At 42.2% G+C, this 15,396-nt stretch overlaps 1 protein-coding gene across 16 annotated transcripts in view; it reads left to right on the forward strand.

Annotated features, from left to right (window-relative positions):
- FOXP1 (forkhead box P1) overlaps positions 1 to 15,396 on the forward strand; it is a 379,555-nt gene that overhangs the window by 322,114 nt on the left and 42,045 nt on the right. For all 16 annotated transcript variants that reach the window (XM_088171262.1, XM_088171263.1, XM_088171257.1 and 13 more), the window contains one exon: positions 10,538 to 10,642. In XM_088171262.1, coding sequence (XP_088027388.1) covers positions 10,538 to 10,642 — 105 coding nt within the window. The remainder of the gene's footprint in view (positions 1 to 10,537; positions 10,643 to 15,396) is intronic.

Genomic DNA, 15,396 nt, shown 5'->3' on the forward strand with positions numbered 1-15,396 from the left:
GTTGGATTAAGTTACTTCAGATCATTCTCCCATAAATATGTGTTCCTGGGGCCTTTCCTCCCAAGAGGTATTCAGGTGCTCCAGGTACTCACAGCCCATCATGACCCTTGTGCTCTTACCTGTGGTCTGAGCAGCTCAGGTGCCTCCATCCTTGCTGTGGAGACCTGAGCTGGATGCCCAGCTGGGTAATCTGATAAACCATCCTGCTTTTCCACGTGTCTGCTGTGCTTCTCATTGCACCTGGAATGGCTTGGGCTGTTGGTGACAATGACATGGTGACAGCGAGGCACTGTCCTGGCCATCTCCTTTTATTTTGTGCCTGAAGTGTCCCAGTGTCTGATCCCTTGGCACTCACTCCCCTGCCAAAGAAATGCCACCAGTTACTGAACGGGCTCCCCTCTGAGTCACTCTTCTGTAATCAGTTTTGAAAAAACACCGGCTGTGACTCAGACCTGGGGCTGTTAATCCTCAGTTCTGAGCCTTATCAGGCACTTTTTATTGTTCGTGCTTCTCAGATGCGGGTGTGGAGCCTCCTGTGCGTCGCCCGCACCCACCGTCTGCCACGGTGCTAAATCAGTTGTACAATTCCACTTGCTCCTCAGTCTGCCCAGCAGCTCCTTCATCACGCTGCTCAGGGGATTCCTTCACTAAACTAAAAGCAGCTTACGTGTTTGTTTTTTTTTTTCCCCCCCTATGAAAGATGCAAAGTTAACCAGCCTGTGAATGTTTGATGTGGCCCCTGGCTGGAGGAGGGTGCTGGGTTTGATGTTTGGGAAGCTCCTGCATGCCAGGGCTTCGCTGCTCTCTGGTCCTTGTGTAATAACCATCAGTTGTACAACTCCAAACACTAAGCTAATGTATCAAAAAGCACTTAAAATAGATTGGGTGAGCCTTGGCAGACGCCTAACAGAACTTTTCCAAATTTTAGCATATGTATTGTTTTATTCCTCCATCTGGCCAACAGATCATTGTTTGATATCTGAGTGCTTTGCATATCTCCTCCCTTTTCTTGCAACTGAGATACTTACATGTGCATTTAATACAGCTTAATGCTATTTTTACATACCAAAGAAATAGCTGATGGCTTTCTGTTAATTGCAAGCACTTTGCAGTTAAACTTTTACTAAAACATTCCTGTCTAAATACTTAAAAGTCCAATGAAAATTTGTCCTCTTCTTTTATTAGAGGTGTTTATGTAGCACTCTTAAAAAGGGACCTGGTTTTCGTTTACTGCACTGCGGATTTCTGTTTCTTTTTATTTCCTCCTGTGTGCAAGTTGTCCTTCCTCAGGATTTGCTCAGGTCTGATTGTCCTGAAGAGCTGAGCAGGGAGCTGATAAAGAGCTGTGTTATTTTTTTAACATATATAGCACGGTCTGAGAACAGAAACACCCTTGAAAGTGCTGTAGAAGTAGAGGACTTAAGTGACTTTTGTGTGACTATTTTCTGTGCTGTTCAATAAAAATGGAGCAGTTAATATGACAGCTGTTATATCATGTTATATCGTACTGCTAAGATATTGAGCAGCATTTAAAGTAAAACTCCACCATTAAGCTGTATAAACTTTATCCGTTTCACTGTGGTTTAATGGAAAAAAAATGAGTTTCTCAATAAAATGACATCATTTTTCCCAGGTTGTAATGTTCACTTTACAACTGTTTTTCTTTAATTCAATTTGTTTTACTTTACTTTTTCTTGGCATCTTTTTTTTTTCTTGCAGTTTGGAGAGGGGGAAATCTCTTCTCATAGAGCAGCTAGGTACTGCTCATACCTCTCTTCCCTACTTTTCCCTTCTCCTCGCTCCCTCAACATCTTGTGCTAATCTAGAGCTCTATTTTTGTCAGGCAGACACGGTTGTATTTTCAAAGTGGTGAGATGCACATTTAAATTTGGTAATAGGGATTTGTGGCTCTACCTGCTGCACAGTGAGGAGTGGGGGAAGGAGCCCAAGGAAGATTCATATTGCATTGCTTGCTGCTGGAGCAACATTTGTGAAATGCCACAGGGTGTTTTTTCTGTATAGCTGGTGGTGGTAAGGTAGGAGGCCTGTAATTTCTTCTGTGTGATCAGGAAAACATATGTATATTATAAAGTAGATTCTTGTCCTTAAAAGGATGGTATAAGCCCAGGCAGGGAAACTGCTAATATGTGTTGCAGCTTGTCATTTTGGGCTGCATGAATAAAGAGGAGAGCTATTCCTTTGGGAAACAATCTCGGGAACTGAGCAACAGATCCGCTAGCCAGCGAATTCTTTTTAACTGTAATTTTCCTTTTTGTGTATACTCAAAAATAACATCGCGATGGGCCCTTAAATACCATTTCATACACAGAGCACAATTTCCACAGCACAGGTGGTGCTAATATAGGACAGTCCCCTAGGCACTTGTCGCCAGGAGTTGTACAGCTTGTTCAGTGTCTGCATCCATATGGCAATCTGTCCCATTCATAGAAAGACATTGTAGCTGTGCCTGTGGGTGCTGTGGTCAATGTAGTGTAAAAAGTAGATTTTAACTCTGGGCAACCTATGTTCTGCTGTTTGTTTTATTGTAGAATCCAATTTATAACATGGGGGAAGAAAAATCAGCTCAGAGCAAATTCCAGAACAATCTGGCTGGCTGGGGTTTGTGTTTATTCTTGGAGCGCATGGTTAATCAGCAGGTGCACAGCCCCGCGCTCCGCGCGCTCTAATGAACAGTTTACAGGAAGTCTTGCTCGGAAGAAACATTTTCCTTGTTGTTTATACTGTGAATTAACTCAGAAGTTGCAAAGCTGTAAACGATGTTAGCTGGCCATGTATGTCATGCAAGTCTGTTCTGTACTTCTTGTCTTTTTTTTTACTTTCTTCCCCACTGTTGCGTGGTTTTCCCTGGGTGTGGGATGCTCGTGAAGGATGCTGAGCTTCTGTGTGCTCTGACAGGGGCAAATCATGGCAAAGAGGCCCTCCCAAAAAGCAAGGTGAAGCTTTAGCATTGCCCATCAGTTCAGATCTAAATGTATGAATGTGATTTGTGGCTGCTCTGGTACCTATCAGTCCAATGCCAAGTGTTGTTCTGTTTTAGTGGGACTATTTGTTATGCCTTTTAGTAAACACAAACAAATAGACCGCCTAGCACCTGCAACAGCATATGATATTTACACTACCTGTATGATTCAGCACGCTTCCCTGGGGAAGCAGGCTTGTGTCCTCTCGATTTTAGTGCTTTTTTAAACAGCATTCTTCCAAGGAGAAAGCATGTGGCAGAGAGAATGCAACGCTCTAGCTGTAGTTCTCCCATGGAGTCATTATTTATCTTAATTATATTTTTATAAACATTTCCCCAAGGGCACTTTGCTGCTGCTGCAGGGGCGTGGGGTGGGCGAAAGCCCCCCTAGCGAGCTGCCAGGCTGTGTGTGATGTGACAGTCACCTTCTGCGCAGGTTTTGTTGTGCCTGTGGGACAGGGGTGAAAAATACTGACGTGAATAATCCCTGTTAATCATATTTGTTGACGTATCGCCGGTTTATATAAGAGTGGAAGACTTGCCTCAACTCTAAATGTAACAGAATAGAATTTTGTTGAACAAGAATAGATCTTGTTTCTCAGTGTTTTCTTTTATTATAAATTTAAATGTTATAACAGAATATAAATTACAGTAAAATAAGGTCGACAAACAGTATCTTTTTACAAAGTATGTATGTTCGCTGGTAATTTTACACCTCGGTCTCGGTGAAGTCCAAGGTCTAATCCTGTGTTTTTATACTTGTGTGTGTTCTTAAAAGGGTTGCTGAATTGGGGCCAAAGCTTTGCCATTGCCACCTCCTTCTGCCATGCGAATTGGGTGTGTAAGAGGGATGGGATTGCTGTGCTGAAAGTCAGTGTTAAAAAAAAAAGCAAACTGGAAAAAAAAAAACCCGCAGAACATCCCCCTAGCCCCAAAAACCCAAGAAAGTAGTTGGATCACATTTTTTTCCTAATTAAACTAAGATACTGAATCAATCCGTTTTAATCTGAATAAATTAGGAGACTGTTCAGAGAGGAATAAAATGTGATTTAGCAGGGATAAGTAGAAAGTAGCCCAGCTCGGAAATCAAAATTCCAAACTGCGGGTTTGACATGACACGTCAGCTGCTCAGCATCGGTTGTGTGGGAAATGGCTGAGGCATAATCGGGGTTGAGAAATTAAGGTGGGACACTCTGTGCCATGTCTTAGTCAAAAAAGGTAAATGCAGTCATGGGAGGCATAAACATGCATGTTGCATCCGAGTCCTTTTTTTTTTTTCCTGTTCTACTTTATGCAGAACCAGTTAAACCACATTGAGTGTGATGTACAATTGGCCACTCTCTTGCAGAAGGGATAAAGAGAAGCTGGAGCAAATATAGAGGAGAGCAGCTAGGATGATAAAGGAGTTGGAGGGAATAGGCTATGAAGACAGATTAAAGGGAATTAAAGATCTACACCCTGGAAAAATAGAGGCTCTAGGAGGATATGATTATGGTATGTAAGTACATGAAGTGATGCTACAAAGAAGAAGAAGGAAAAAATTGTTCTCATTAGTTAGCAGTGCTGGAATTTAAAATCCAGCGTTTCAAATCGTGTGTGTCTGGGTATATTTGATGTACTTTCCACTACAGTACCTAGGCACAAGGTTGAAATAAAAAAATAAGACTTTTAAATCATAGAGAAACTCGTTAATTCAAATGCAGGAGTGGAATTTGCACTGGCGATAAGTGATGGATTTTTTGCAATGGGCATTTCTTTTAAATGCTCAAGAAATACATTTAATTCCTCCAATGAAGGGATGTAGGGCAGTGACTGTCCAGGCCCTGTGGCAGTTTTCCTGCGGGGCTGGAAGAGGGGCTGCCACTGGAAGGAGGATGTGTTAGAGTGCTGGAGGGTCATAATGTTGATTAATAATCCAAACCATCAGTGGATAGATCAAAACCAGAAGATGATGCTTATAATTATCCAGTCTGGTTCTGCTCTTTGCAGTGAGGGTGGGGGTAGAAGGGAAGGGGAATGTCAGCCACATTTTGTCTTAGTCTTGCTGCAGATTCTTCACTGTTCTTGCAGGACAGGAATTTAGGGAATAGTGCCACAAGAGGTATAAATGGGTGATTTGGGGTGCACAGGTGGCCTCGTGTTACAGCAGCACTGCTATTTTTCTTCTTATGCTACAGGAGTACACAAGTTAGTGCACACCGATTAGGAGAGAGGATTTCAGCCTGTGGGCTGCAGTTTTAACTTGATTTGTCTTAAATTGGTGTAGTCATTTAAAATGTAATATACCATCTTGTTACTTCCAATAGGGCTTGATGTAAAACATGAGCTGCTTGTAGTCCTAGGTCTGGACGTGGACTAAAGTAGTGAGGAAGAGGAGAAGTGCTCTTCTAAAAAGCATCCAAAAATTTGTAAGCCAGTTGTAGAAAGAGCTGTCACTGACCACTCATATCAAATTCCACCTCTGCTGCAGGCCCATGACCTTCTGTTAAGCTTTATCCAGTGATGGAGAGGCATCACCCTGCCTGGACAGCCTGCTGTTTAGATCATATATCTGCTTTCTGGGTGGTTCCTGAGGCTTGCACAGGAGCATGAGTATCTGGAAGTTTTGGCATTTAGTTATTGGTTGGGTTTTTCTTGTATTCACAGTTTAGAGAGGAAAGAGGTTCTGCCCACCTTACTAAAAATCTGAAGGGATTTGCACCAGTGGAATTTGACTGCAAAACACATCTTTGTTTGGTTGATTCTGTCGTGAAGGCAGGAACTTGCACTTGAGTACAGTTAGTACAAGGATTTAATCATTACTGCTTCCGTTTCGTTTTAAAATCAGATGTGGTAAGTGTTTCTAACTCAGAAAATTGTGATTTTTTTTTTTTTTCAGCAGCCTTATTCTTTTGGTGCCTTCTGCTGAGCTTTAGAGCTCACCAGGCAGTCACAACTCTGGGAGAGCCATGTTAGTTCCCAGCTGTGTGTCTCCTTCTCCTGTACAGGGCCAAAATTGTGGCGTTTTGCCTCAGTGGCCATGCCATTTATATGAGAGAGAGGGGGAATGTGGTGTGAGACAGAGCCCCACACTCCTGCCTGGGCTGTACATGGATATCAGTTTCATGGCAGCTGGCAAAGATGAGGTCACTTCCCATTGACCCTAAGGAATAAAGTAAAATTAAAAAGGCAATTCTGTGCTTTCTGAGGGTGCTGTGCTCCAGCTCCTTGCAGGAGGAAAGCAAGAGATGTGGTATTGATTTTTCAGTGTGCAGGTGGCTCAGGCATGTTCTGAGCTCTGTTAGAACGTGAGCAGATGCTTCATAACTGTAATAGAAAATCAAGGATGCTTCTCTACATCACTGACTTCCCCCAGTGTTTTGGCAAAGATCGTTGGCCCAAGCAGATGTGGAAGAGAGTGGAATTATGAAGTATGTCAGCATCATGAATATTTAAAATATGGTCCACTGTGTGGCAGAAGCACAGACACTCAGGCTTCTGCTTAGCTGGATTTTATATCTATCCATGACTTTCAGCCAGTGTGTACAAGCACAGTACCCAGTTCCATGTGGTTAATAAATGTGGGTTGAATTAAACCATTTAAAGAGCACAGGGAGCTTTCGTGCTGGGGCTTTGGTCACTGCTTTCCCCAATACCCAGCATGTTCCCATCTCACTTCAGGGTGTCGTTTTTACTCTCCATCAGCACTTGGCTGTCTCTCTGGTGTCTCTGTCTCTTGTGCTCTTGTGTCCTAGAGTGTGATTCTTCCAGGATGCTGTAGCACATCAGGTGTATTCCAAAAGGTGAGTGGCTGGCAGGAGTGGGCTGTGCAAGCTTCCACAGCCATCCCTGTAGGAATGAGAGGTGAAATTGCTACCAGACCCTCTGGAGGTCCTTAGGGTTATTAAGCAAGGTAGGGGGAAGGAGGAAAAGGTAAAATTTCCTCTCCTCTATCCAGCAAGCCCAGAGGAGCTGTGGAAGTGCCTGTCCCTTCTCCCCTCCCCTCTGTACTGGAAACAGAGCTGGAGGCAGCAGAAAATAAGTGGACGCTTAACACAGTTTTCAGCCTCGCACATGGATTTTGTTACTTTCTTGTATGTCATGAGTAAGTGACTTAAGCAAGACATTTCACTTGCCAGAGTGTTCTTTGTTGTAGTTCAATGCAATAATGTATCACTATTGCATTATTTGGAAGTAATTCTATTCTATTAACTATTTTTTGCGCAAGTACCTCATAAAGAGAAAAGAACTCCACATTGTCTTGAATTTAAATCATTTATTCCTTCACTACTTCGAAAATTATGTCTTGTTATAAAATCATTTCCACTAACTGGTGTTGCATCACCAGTACCCGACCATGAATATGCATTCCTGGGAAGGAGAGGGTGACAGAAACAAACACCTACTCTAATGTGTCATTAGAAATCAAACAGACCTAAAACTTGCTTCTGCTTGCCAATGCTCAGATCTTCTAAAAGTCTGTCTCCGGCAGCGAGACCAAGGATGCATCCAGATTACAGAAGCTGTGCTTGCAGGCAGGCGAAATATCAGTGAGCAATTTCAGATTATAGGTTTGCGTTGTGCTCACAAAGCTGTTTATTTATGTACAGGATTAAAGTCTTCTTTTTCCACCTCTATTTGCTCAAACAAAGTGAGTACTTAGATCAGTTCAACAGCGTTCTCCATTCATTTCCACTGGCTGTATCCTTTGTGCGTTACATCCGCCTGTGTATAAACCCGCTCTTTGTTTTGTTTTGAGGTGCTTCTTCAGGCTCTATCAGGGAACAAGTGGCAATCTATAATATCTTCAAAAGTGGGATGGTTGAAATAGCAGTAATCTGATACTGACACATTAAGGTCACCAAAAGGCACTGCTGAAATCCCCCCGAGCAGGATGGGAGTCGCTGCCTTCAGAATGGCACAGTGCCTGCAGAGGGGGCCGGCGTTTGTCTTTCAGGACTGATGGTTTTTTTCTCTTTGAAATGTCTTATTTTTGGTAGGTTGAAGTAGTTCCTCTGCTTGGTTGAGCGGCAGGGGAAGCTCTGTGTAGGTGTTAAGCGTGTTACGCACAGCATCGTGTTGGCAAAGTGACCTTTTAGGTTCCCATTTACAGTCAGCACCAGCCCTCGTGGTTATTGACAGCACGAGCCTTTGACATCCTGAGCATCATTTAGAGTTTGATATTGTCTTGGTCATTCCGTCATTTTCTTTGGACACAATGCCAGGGTGTCATGTCCTACACAGTTTGTCTTGTTCTTGTGCAAGTTCCCTGGAAAGAAAGGAGATTTGCACTCGGATTTAAAAAATAAATACAAATCTCGGTAGGGCTCTTTCCGTTGACTTGGCCATGGCCTTTAGGCTCTCACAGAGAAACTTTAAAAATCCCTGCTGGGGGTTTAAGCCATGTGACTCCTGTTGATATTATAATGAGATTTACAGTGCTTAAACCCCACAGGAGACTGACTCCTTAGTTGGCCATCACAAGTCCCAGTGTGTGGGTAACATGCACTGGGCAGATTGATACACTGATTCTTTTTTGTTCTGTTTTTTGTTCTTCCAAACACACTGAAATCATAACTCTCATATGTTATCTTTATGGACTTTAATGGAGTGTTAACATGCAAGCCTCCTTTCTCACCCTTTGCTGTATCCAGGTACAGAAACAGATGATAAAGCCCATTATTTTCTGAGGTATATAGAGGATGTTTGACCATATGCCTGTTTGGCTTCGGTGGATGGTGTTCTTCAGCCATTCTCCCTCTTCCTCAGCTGAGGAAATGGGTGATGTAGCATTTTTGTAATTTCCTTGAAAAGAATGCATCTGTTCTGTAGTTCTTTTAAAAACTTTACAGAGATTCCCCTCACTTGAACATTTTTTAGAAGACTGATTGAGTTAAAGCAGTCTAGTATTTGTATATAGAGAGGACCTGTGTAAGGCTCTTCACTTACTGTTGTTTTTAGGAAATTACTTTGTACATCTATATATTTATGCTTGAAGGACCATTTGTAAGCAGCCAAAAAAAAGATATTAATGAAATAATGAATTAGGTTCATGTAAAACTCATAATACCTTCTCTAGTCAGTAATTTTTTTAAAATGTGAAATAATTTTAAAAACAGCTTCATTAATCTTCAGATTCTCATTGGGCTTAAAGTCAAAAGTGGCAGAATCTGGGCAGGAATTTCTCTTCCAACTAGTTTGTGTTTGGGATGACATTTCAGGGTTGTATTTACAGTGATCTGTCTACCCTGTGCATCTGAAATAATACAGGAGCACAATTTTGTTCGAGTGCACAGACAGATAATATTACAGAAGAAGAATAAACAGCATTTCCACGTGTGTGTAAAAGTAAAATGGCAAAAAGTAGGCATTTATCCATAACATTACCTGTAATCCAGGATGAAGTAAGTCATAAAAGCCACACCTAGATGCTGGTATGTGTTCATATCCTTTGTGTATGTTTGAAGTCCATAATACAGCACAGACATACTGTAGCAAAAAGATTGGCCATGAAAAATACATACATGTGTGAGCATAAAATAGAGATTTCAATATTATTTTGACATTTTGCTTTTAAAGTCATCTAAGGTTATGGAGATTGTTGCAGAAAATAATTCCTTTCCTTACGAAGTTTCCATGCAGAAGTCGAATAAAGAAGATATTTTAGAATATGGTTCATCAGTGAGTGCAACAGATACATTTCCCTGAGCACCACATGGCCTGGATCAAAGCGTCTCATGACTTGGATCAGTGCAGCCAAATCATTACGTATTGATTGGAATCCCGCTGAAGGATTAACCCCTTAGTGCTCATATGAATTTCTTGCTTTAACCCTGGGTTCAGTAGTTAGGAGGCTCTCTGACGTTCCTGCCCAATCTCAGGCAAGGTTAATAGCCCCCACTAACCCCTCGTACTGAGGAATCCTTTGATTGCATACCCCCTCTTCTTTGTGGCGAATTTTGCATTTCAAAATACATCTCAAATCTTCTTTCTTGGGATGTAAGGGGGCCGTATTTGCGCAATGAAACAGCCTGTAAGAACAAGAAAAAAAAAAAAAAAACAACCGGAAAAGAAACCAACCCAGTAAATAAATAACATGGTGGGAAAGCCAAGGCTGCAAATTTGATGCTTTTCCTTTCTTTAGCCATGAGGAAAACCTCAGGTCCAGCTGTGTTATGGTGTAATGGGACACTGCTGTATGGAGATGACTTCTCGATGAAGTTGAATTGTAAATATGCAATGTTCATAAATTTTTTAGCAAAATATCAAGCAAGATATTAAGCAGGTCTGTCAAATGATTTCTCCCCCGTCCATGTTAATTTAAATTCTTTACAAACCTCTTAATTAATGAATGAAATGTAGGAGGATAACTAAGTAAGAATGACACATATTTCAAACTGCAAATGGTATTTAATTCTGTTTTGAAAAACCCTGGGCAAGAGCCGGGCGGGTAACGTGCACTGTTGGGGATGCTGCAGGATCTGGTATTTGCTGGTCTTTAGGAGTCTTGGCGAGGACGAATTGTTACAGTGCCTTCAGTTCACAGCACTTTTTCTCTCTCCTCTTTCTCCCCTCCAGTTTATCCCACGAGGAGCACTCACACAGCCACCCGCTGTACGGACACGGCGTATGCAAATGGCCGGGCTGTGAAGCAGTATGTGAAGACTTCCAGTCGTTCCTAAAGTAAGGATGGTTTTTTTGGCACTTGCATTGTACAGAAAGCATGCTCTGAAATTTTGTGTGCTGTCACTCACCCTGGGCCTGATGCAAAGCCCATTGAAGTCAACAGAGAGCTCCCTTTCACTTCAGTGGCTTTTGGATCAGGCTCAAGAACGTTTTAACAGGGGATAGTAAATTAGTCCCATGGGGAAATTATGGTCTTGCTCAGTGTATTGCTGTAAAACAGTGTTTGCAGTTCCGCAGATTTTTTTTTTTTAATTTTATTTAAATAATTTTTAAGTTGCAGTATCGATCATGTAAATAATAAAACCTTGTTTTAACCTTGATTTCACTTTAATTTAGAAATCTAGTCTTAAATTAACTCCATAATTGAACAGAGAATTGCAGAACATCACGTGAAATTTAATTTATGTCGAATAAGTAACTAATGAACAAAGTCTACACTACTAAAAATAAACTATAATTATATTAATTGGGCCCCTGCAGTTTGCTGCAGACCTTTTCCTTGCTGCCAAAGAACACAGTTTTACACGTTGCATAAACAGTGCGTTATGGACTAGTGTGTGGTAGTGCGTGCATCCCGATGCAGGGAAGGACCTCAGAGCCCTAATAGCTTACACATGGCTGCTCCACAACTAAACCATCAACCTCACCCCTATTCCCATCACAAAAGAGTTCTTTGTCTGGGTAGGACACCAGGTACACACGTGCTGGGGATGCATCCAGGTTACTGAAGGTTTGTCCCTGATCTTTGCCCAAGTTGTGTGACTGGTCAGTTGTAAGATCACTAAAGACCAGCCACCCAAGCAATGTTTGTGATTTCCCTGTGCAAAGGGACAAATTTTTCTCCCATGTAGAGTAGTCGTCTCATGAAGTTAGTCCACATAAATACATGAGGTTCTTTGGGATGAATGACTAGACTTAGTCCCAAAAGGTTCAGCTGTACCTGCTGTTTCTGGGGCAGTTCCCTGGATTTTTATGTGAGGGAGGGAAGGGCAAAAGCAAGCAGGGGATTTTTCTTGAGTGATGTTAGATGATACAGATAGGGTTTTGCTCTCAGAACAGTGGAACAGTTGTGGTTCCACTGGCACAACCCTCCCCCTCCTGAATTCACAGGAGCAGCGCTGGTCCTACTATAAACATATGTTACAAGTGAGGAATGGTACAGTAATGAGAAGGTTCTCATTACAAGAGGATTACAAAATAAGAAGGTGCTAGTCATAAATTTCCATGAAGGGTGGCCTCATTCCTTGTAATTCATCCTGTTGTTCACTTAAGTGAAATAAATGCTAATCTTGCCATACTTGCCAGCTCATTCATATTCATATGCCATACTATAGCATTTAGACCTTTAAAACAATTCTCATCTTTACTGCAGTAAGTGCAAGGGAAGGGTGCTGTGGTAGCCTTAGATAGCAGAATAACATGTGTGGTCACACATGGTCAGATTGTGCCACCTTTGCTTCCTGTGCTAGTCCTGTGTTCCAGGTGAGAGCAGCTGCTTTCAGGAAGATTCCATAGCAATCTCGAATGGTCTGCTTGAGGTGGCCATGCATAGAAAAAACAGCTCTTAATCAGAAGCATGGGTAGGGCAGGGTTTCCATGTGGTATTTTGGAGATGTTTCAGTACATAGACCCGGTTCACTTGGAGGAGATACGTGCAGCAATCAGTAGTCAGGAATAACCTGAAAACTGTCACCAGCTGGACTTCAAGCTGCTCCATCAGTTCTAGTTTTTTCACCATCAGTCCAGTTTTTGCCTCCATTGAAATCTTTCATCCTTTCAGATATTTCCGGTGAGTTTCCTAAACTCATCAGCTCGTGTAAATTTTCTAATTATCCAAATGCTGTAGTGTCCAAAGTCTTACTATTCAGAGTGATATTTAACCTAGAACAAATGCAGAAATGGATGTCCCTGAGCAGTGAATTGACATTGCTTCATAAAATACCATAGTCTTCCATGTCTCCAGTGGAGAATCTGTCCTTAAATTATGTTGCCACTTAGCAGAATTCATTATTCAATGGAAAGATAACAGGTAGATGGTTGAAGTTTCTTTCTGATACTTGTATAATATGTGACACTCTTTTGACGGTCCCCTCAAGAGAAAAGCTCTTGTTTACCAAGTGAAATACAGCCTGTGTATCGAGTATTGCTTAATTTCACTTACCTTGTGAAAAGGCAAAGAGAAGTTGTATGGGAATGAAAGCCCTGTATGACAATAAAATGATTCTTCAGTTAAGGGAGAAAAAAGGACTCACAGGTCTAAAACATGGTTCATTTCTTTTCCTCCTGAGGAAGAAATATCATAACTGTTGGTAAATCAAAACCAGAGATTTGACACTCTTCTGTGATCGTTCTGTAGTGTTTGTTCCCAAGGTGAGGTACACCACAGGGCCCTTGATTTCAAAGATAAATACTGTACAAATAACGATCCTAGTTGTCTTTCACTCACAGCCAACAGGAGGATGCTTATCAGAACCAGCAGATACACGGGCTATTGTACGCATTTATTTCCCTATTTCTTTTTGAAATAAGTTGCAGTTTTAGCATCGTTGTGTAGCGTTTCTTTTTTGAACCCATCAGCCATTGATTATCATGTGATGCGGTATCACTTAGAGCTAACTGATAGCAGCAGGGGCTGCTGCTCTGCCTAATGAAACAGCAGAGCCCTGCATGCTCCAGAATACTCCCTGAGCCTAAAAACAAAAACAAGTCCAGTCTCAGGGCGGTGACCCTGTGGCCTTTTCCAAGCTGCAGGGAGCGAGGTGAGGGCTGGAGGGTGCACGCGTGTCTGGCCTGTTAACCAGCGCTCGTCTCACGGGCAGCAGCCAAAGGAGCAGCTCGCAGCACAGAGCGACTTTCCTGCAAAATTGACTATATCCTTGATTTCATTTGCATGTGTTTAAAGACCCTTGAAGATAGAAATATATACCCCTCATACGGCAAGTTGTTCAGGAAATCCCGGCTGGAGGGAGGGTGGTTTATTCAGCAGGGTAGCCGGGTATCCAGAGCAAAAAATTAAGAAGACTGTATAGGGTTTTATTATTCCTGCCCCCCCCCTTTTTTTTTCCCTATAATTTGATTGTGGGTTAGACGTGCTTAATCCTGGCTGTACCATTTTAAAATCAAATATATTCTTTAAAAGAAAGGACGCAGACCTTTGGAGAGATCTGGCAGTCTTGTCTTGCAGTGATGCTGGTAATCTGCTTCATGTGCATTTAACTTTGATGAAACGAAGGGGAGTTTATGTGAAAGAAACTACTAAGTGCACTCTGTAATGTTTTCACAAGTGTTTTTATCATGGTAACATCTTGTTTACTTTAGTTGCCTGCCTAAAACTACTTGGAACATGTTAAGAAAACATTTCGAGAAAGCTTCTACAAAGAGGCTTTTGTTTAGCAGCAACTGTGAGACTGCTCGGCTCACAAAGGTGTTAACTTTCAACCCCTTAAGCACTTCCACATGAAATTCCAGCAACTATGTTTGTGGTTTTGGAAAAACAAAGTGTATATTAAAGAAACCAGGTATATGCTAATACATGTTGAAGTAGGCCGGAAATCATAAATTGTTTCAAAGGCATTAATTGCGCTGGTTTGCATGGCAGAGCGTTCTGCCCTGCAATCAGCCGCACGGCGCGGGTTTAATCCAACAGGCAGCGAGGGCAGGGAAAGGCTGGGCTGTGCGTGGGTGTTTCAGGGTTCTCTAGGGCCGGCGGGACCCCCCCGGGAAGGGGGAAGAAGCTTTGGGATGCGGCCCCGTCCCGTGCGGGGGGGATCCCGGCCGGAGCCGCCGGTGCCGAGCGGGACGGGGCCGGTCCGGTGCCGGCTCCCGGCGCTTCCATCGCCTCCCGATCCTCCCGATCCGTGCCCGGCAGGGAGCTCGGGACCCCCGCGGCGGCGAGCCCGGGGTGGCCCAAATCCCACAGTGCCCTCTAGTGCTCCCGGGAATGCTGCTGGGAGCGGGAGAGGCACCGGGAGCATCCCCGGGAGCATCCCCGGCACTGCCCCGCTCCCGCCCCTCCCGAGCCGGCCAGCACCGGGCCGGCTCCAGATAGCCCCCTGAAATCCCCATTTCATCATTTTCTTAAATCGATTTATTTAATTATTTAAATTTTTATTCTTTATTTTATTATTTGGATTGTTATTTTTCCTGTCGGTTTAATTTTTATTGTGTTGTTGATGTGTGTTTTATCGTGTATGTATTGTTTAATTATCATTAACAATTTCCATTAGGTCATTATTTAGTCTAATATTTTTATTTAACATTATAACTTCATTTCTGTTTTATTTTCATACATCCTTTACACACATATATATATATAAAATAGTTCTGCTGATGGGATATATGTAGCGAGGACCATTGCCTTGCATTATCCCCTTTTTCCCTCTCTTAAAGGTGCACTTAGTTTATGTTTCCCATTATAATTTCCGGTGTGTAATCAGAAAGCATTCCTTAAGAGACAGGGATCATCTTTGTTTCATACTTTTATTGACACTGTCTACCATATTACTGCGATGTCTAAATGGTAAAATTTATTATTAGCAATAGTGTCACAAAAGTCTGAGACAGCGATTTTCCTTTCAATAAAAGTAGTTAAAAACCTTTTAGAAAATCCATAATTTTGATTGCTGGTACTTCATAAATGTATAACTGGTACTTTTTAGCTGTCTCTTTAGGGAAAAATGAGTTTTATCACCTGCAGTACCTGGGTTAATGAAATTGTGTGTTGGAATTTAGCCAGAATGAAAGATGAGATC

The sequence above is a fragment of the Sturnus vulgaris genome, chromosome 11, assembly GCF_052056855.1.
Source record: "Sturnus vulgaris isolate bStuVul1 chromosome 11, bStuVul1.hap1, whole genome shotgun sequence".
NCBI classification, from domain to species: domain Eukaryota; kingdom Metazoa; phylum Chordata; class Aves; order Passeriformes; family Sturnidae; genus Sturnus; species Sturnus vulgaris.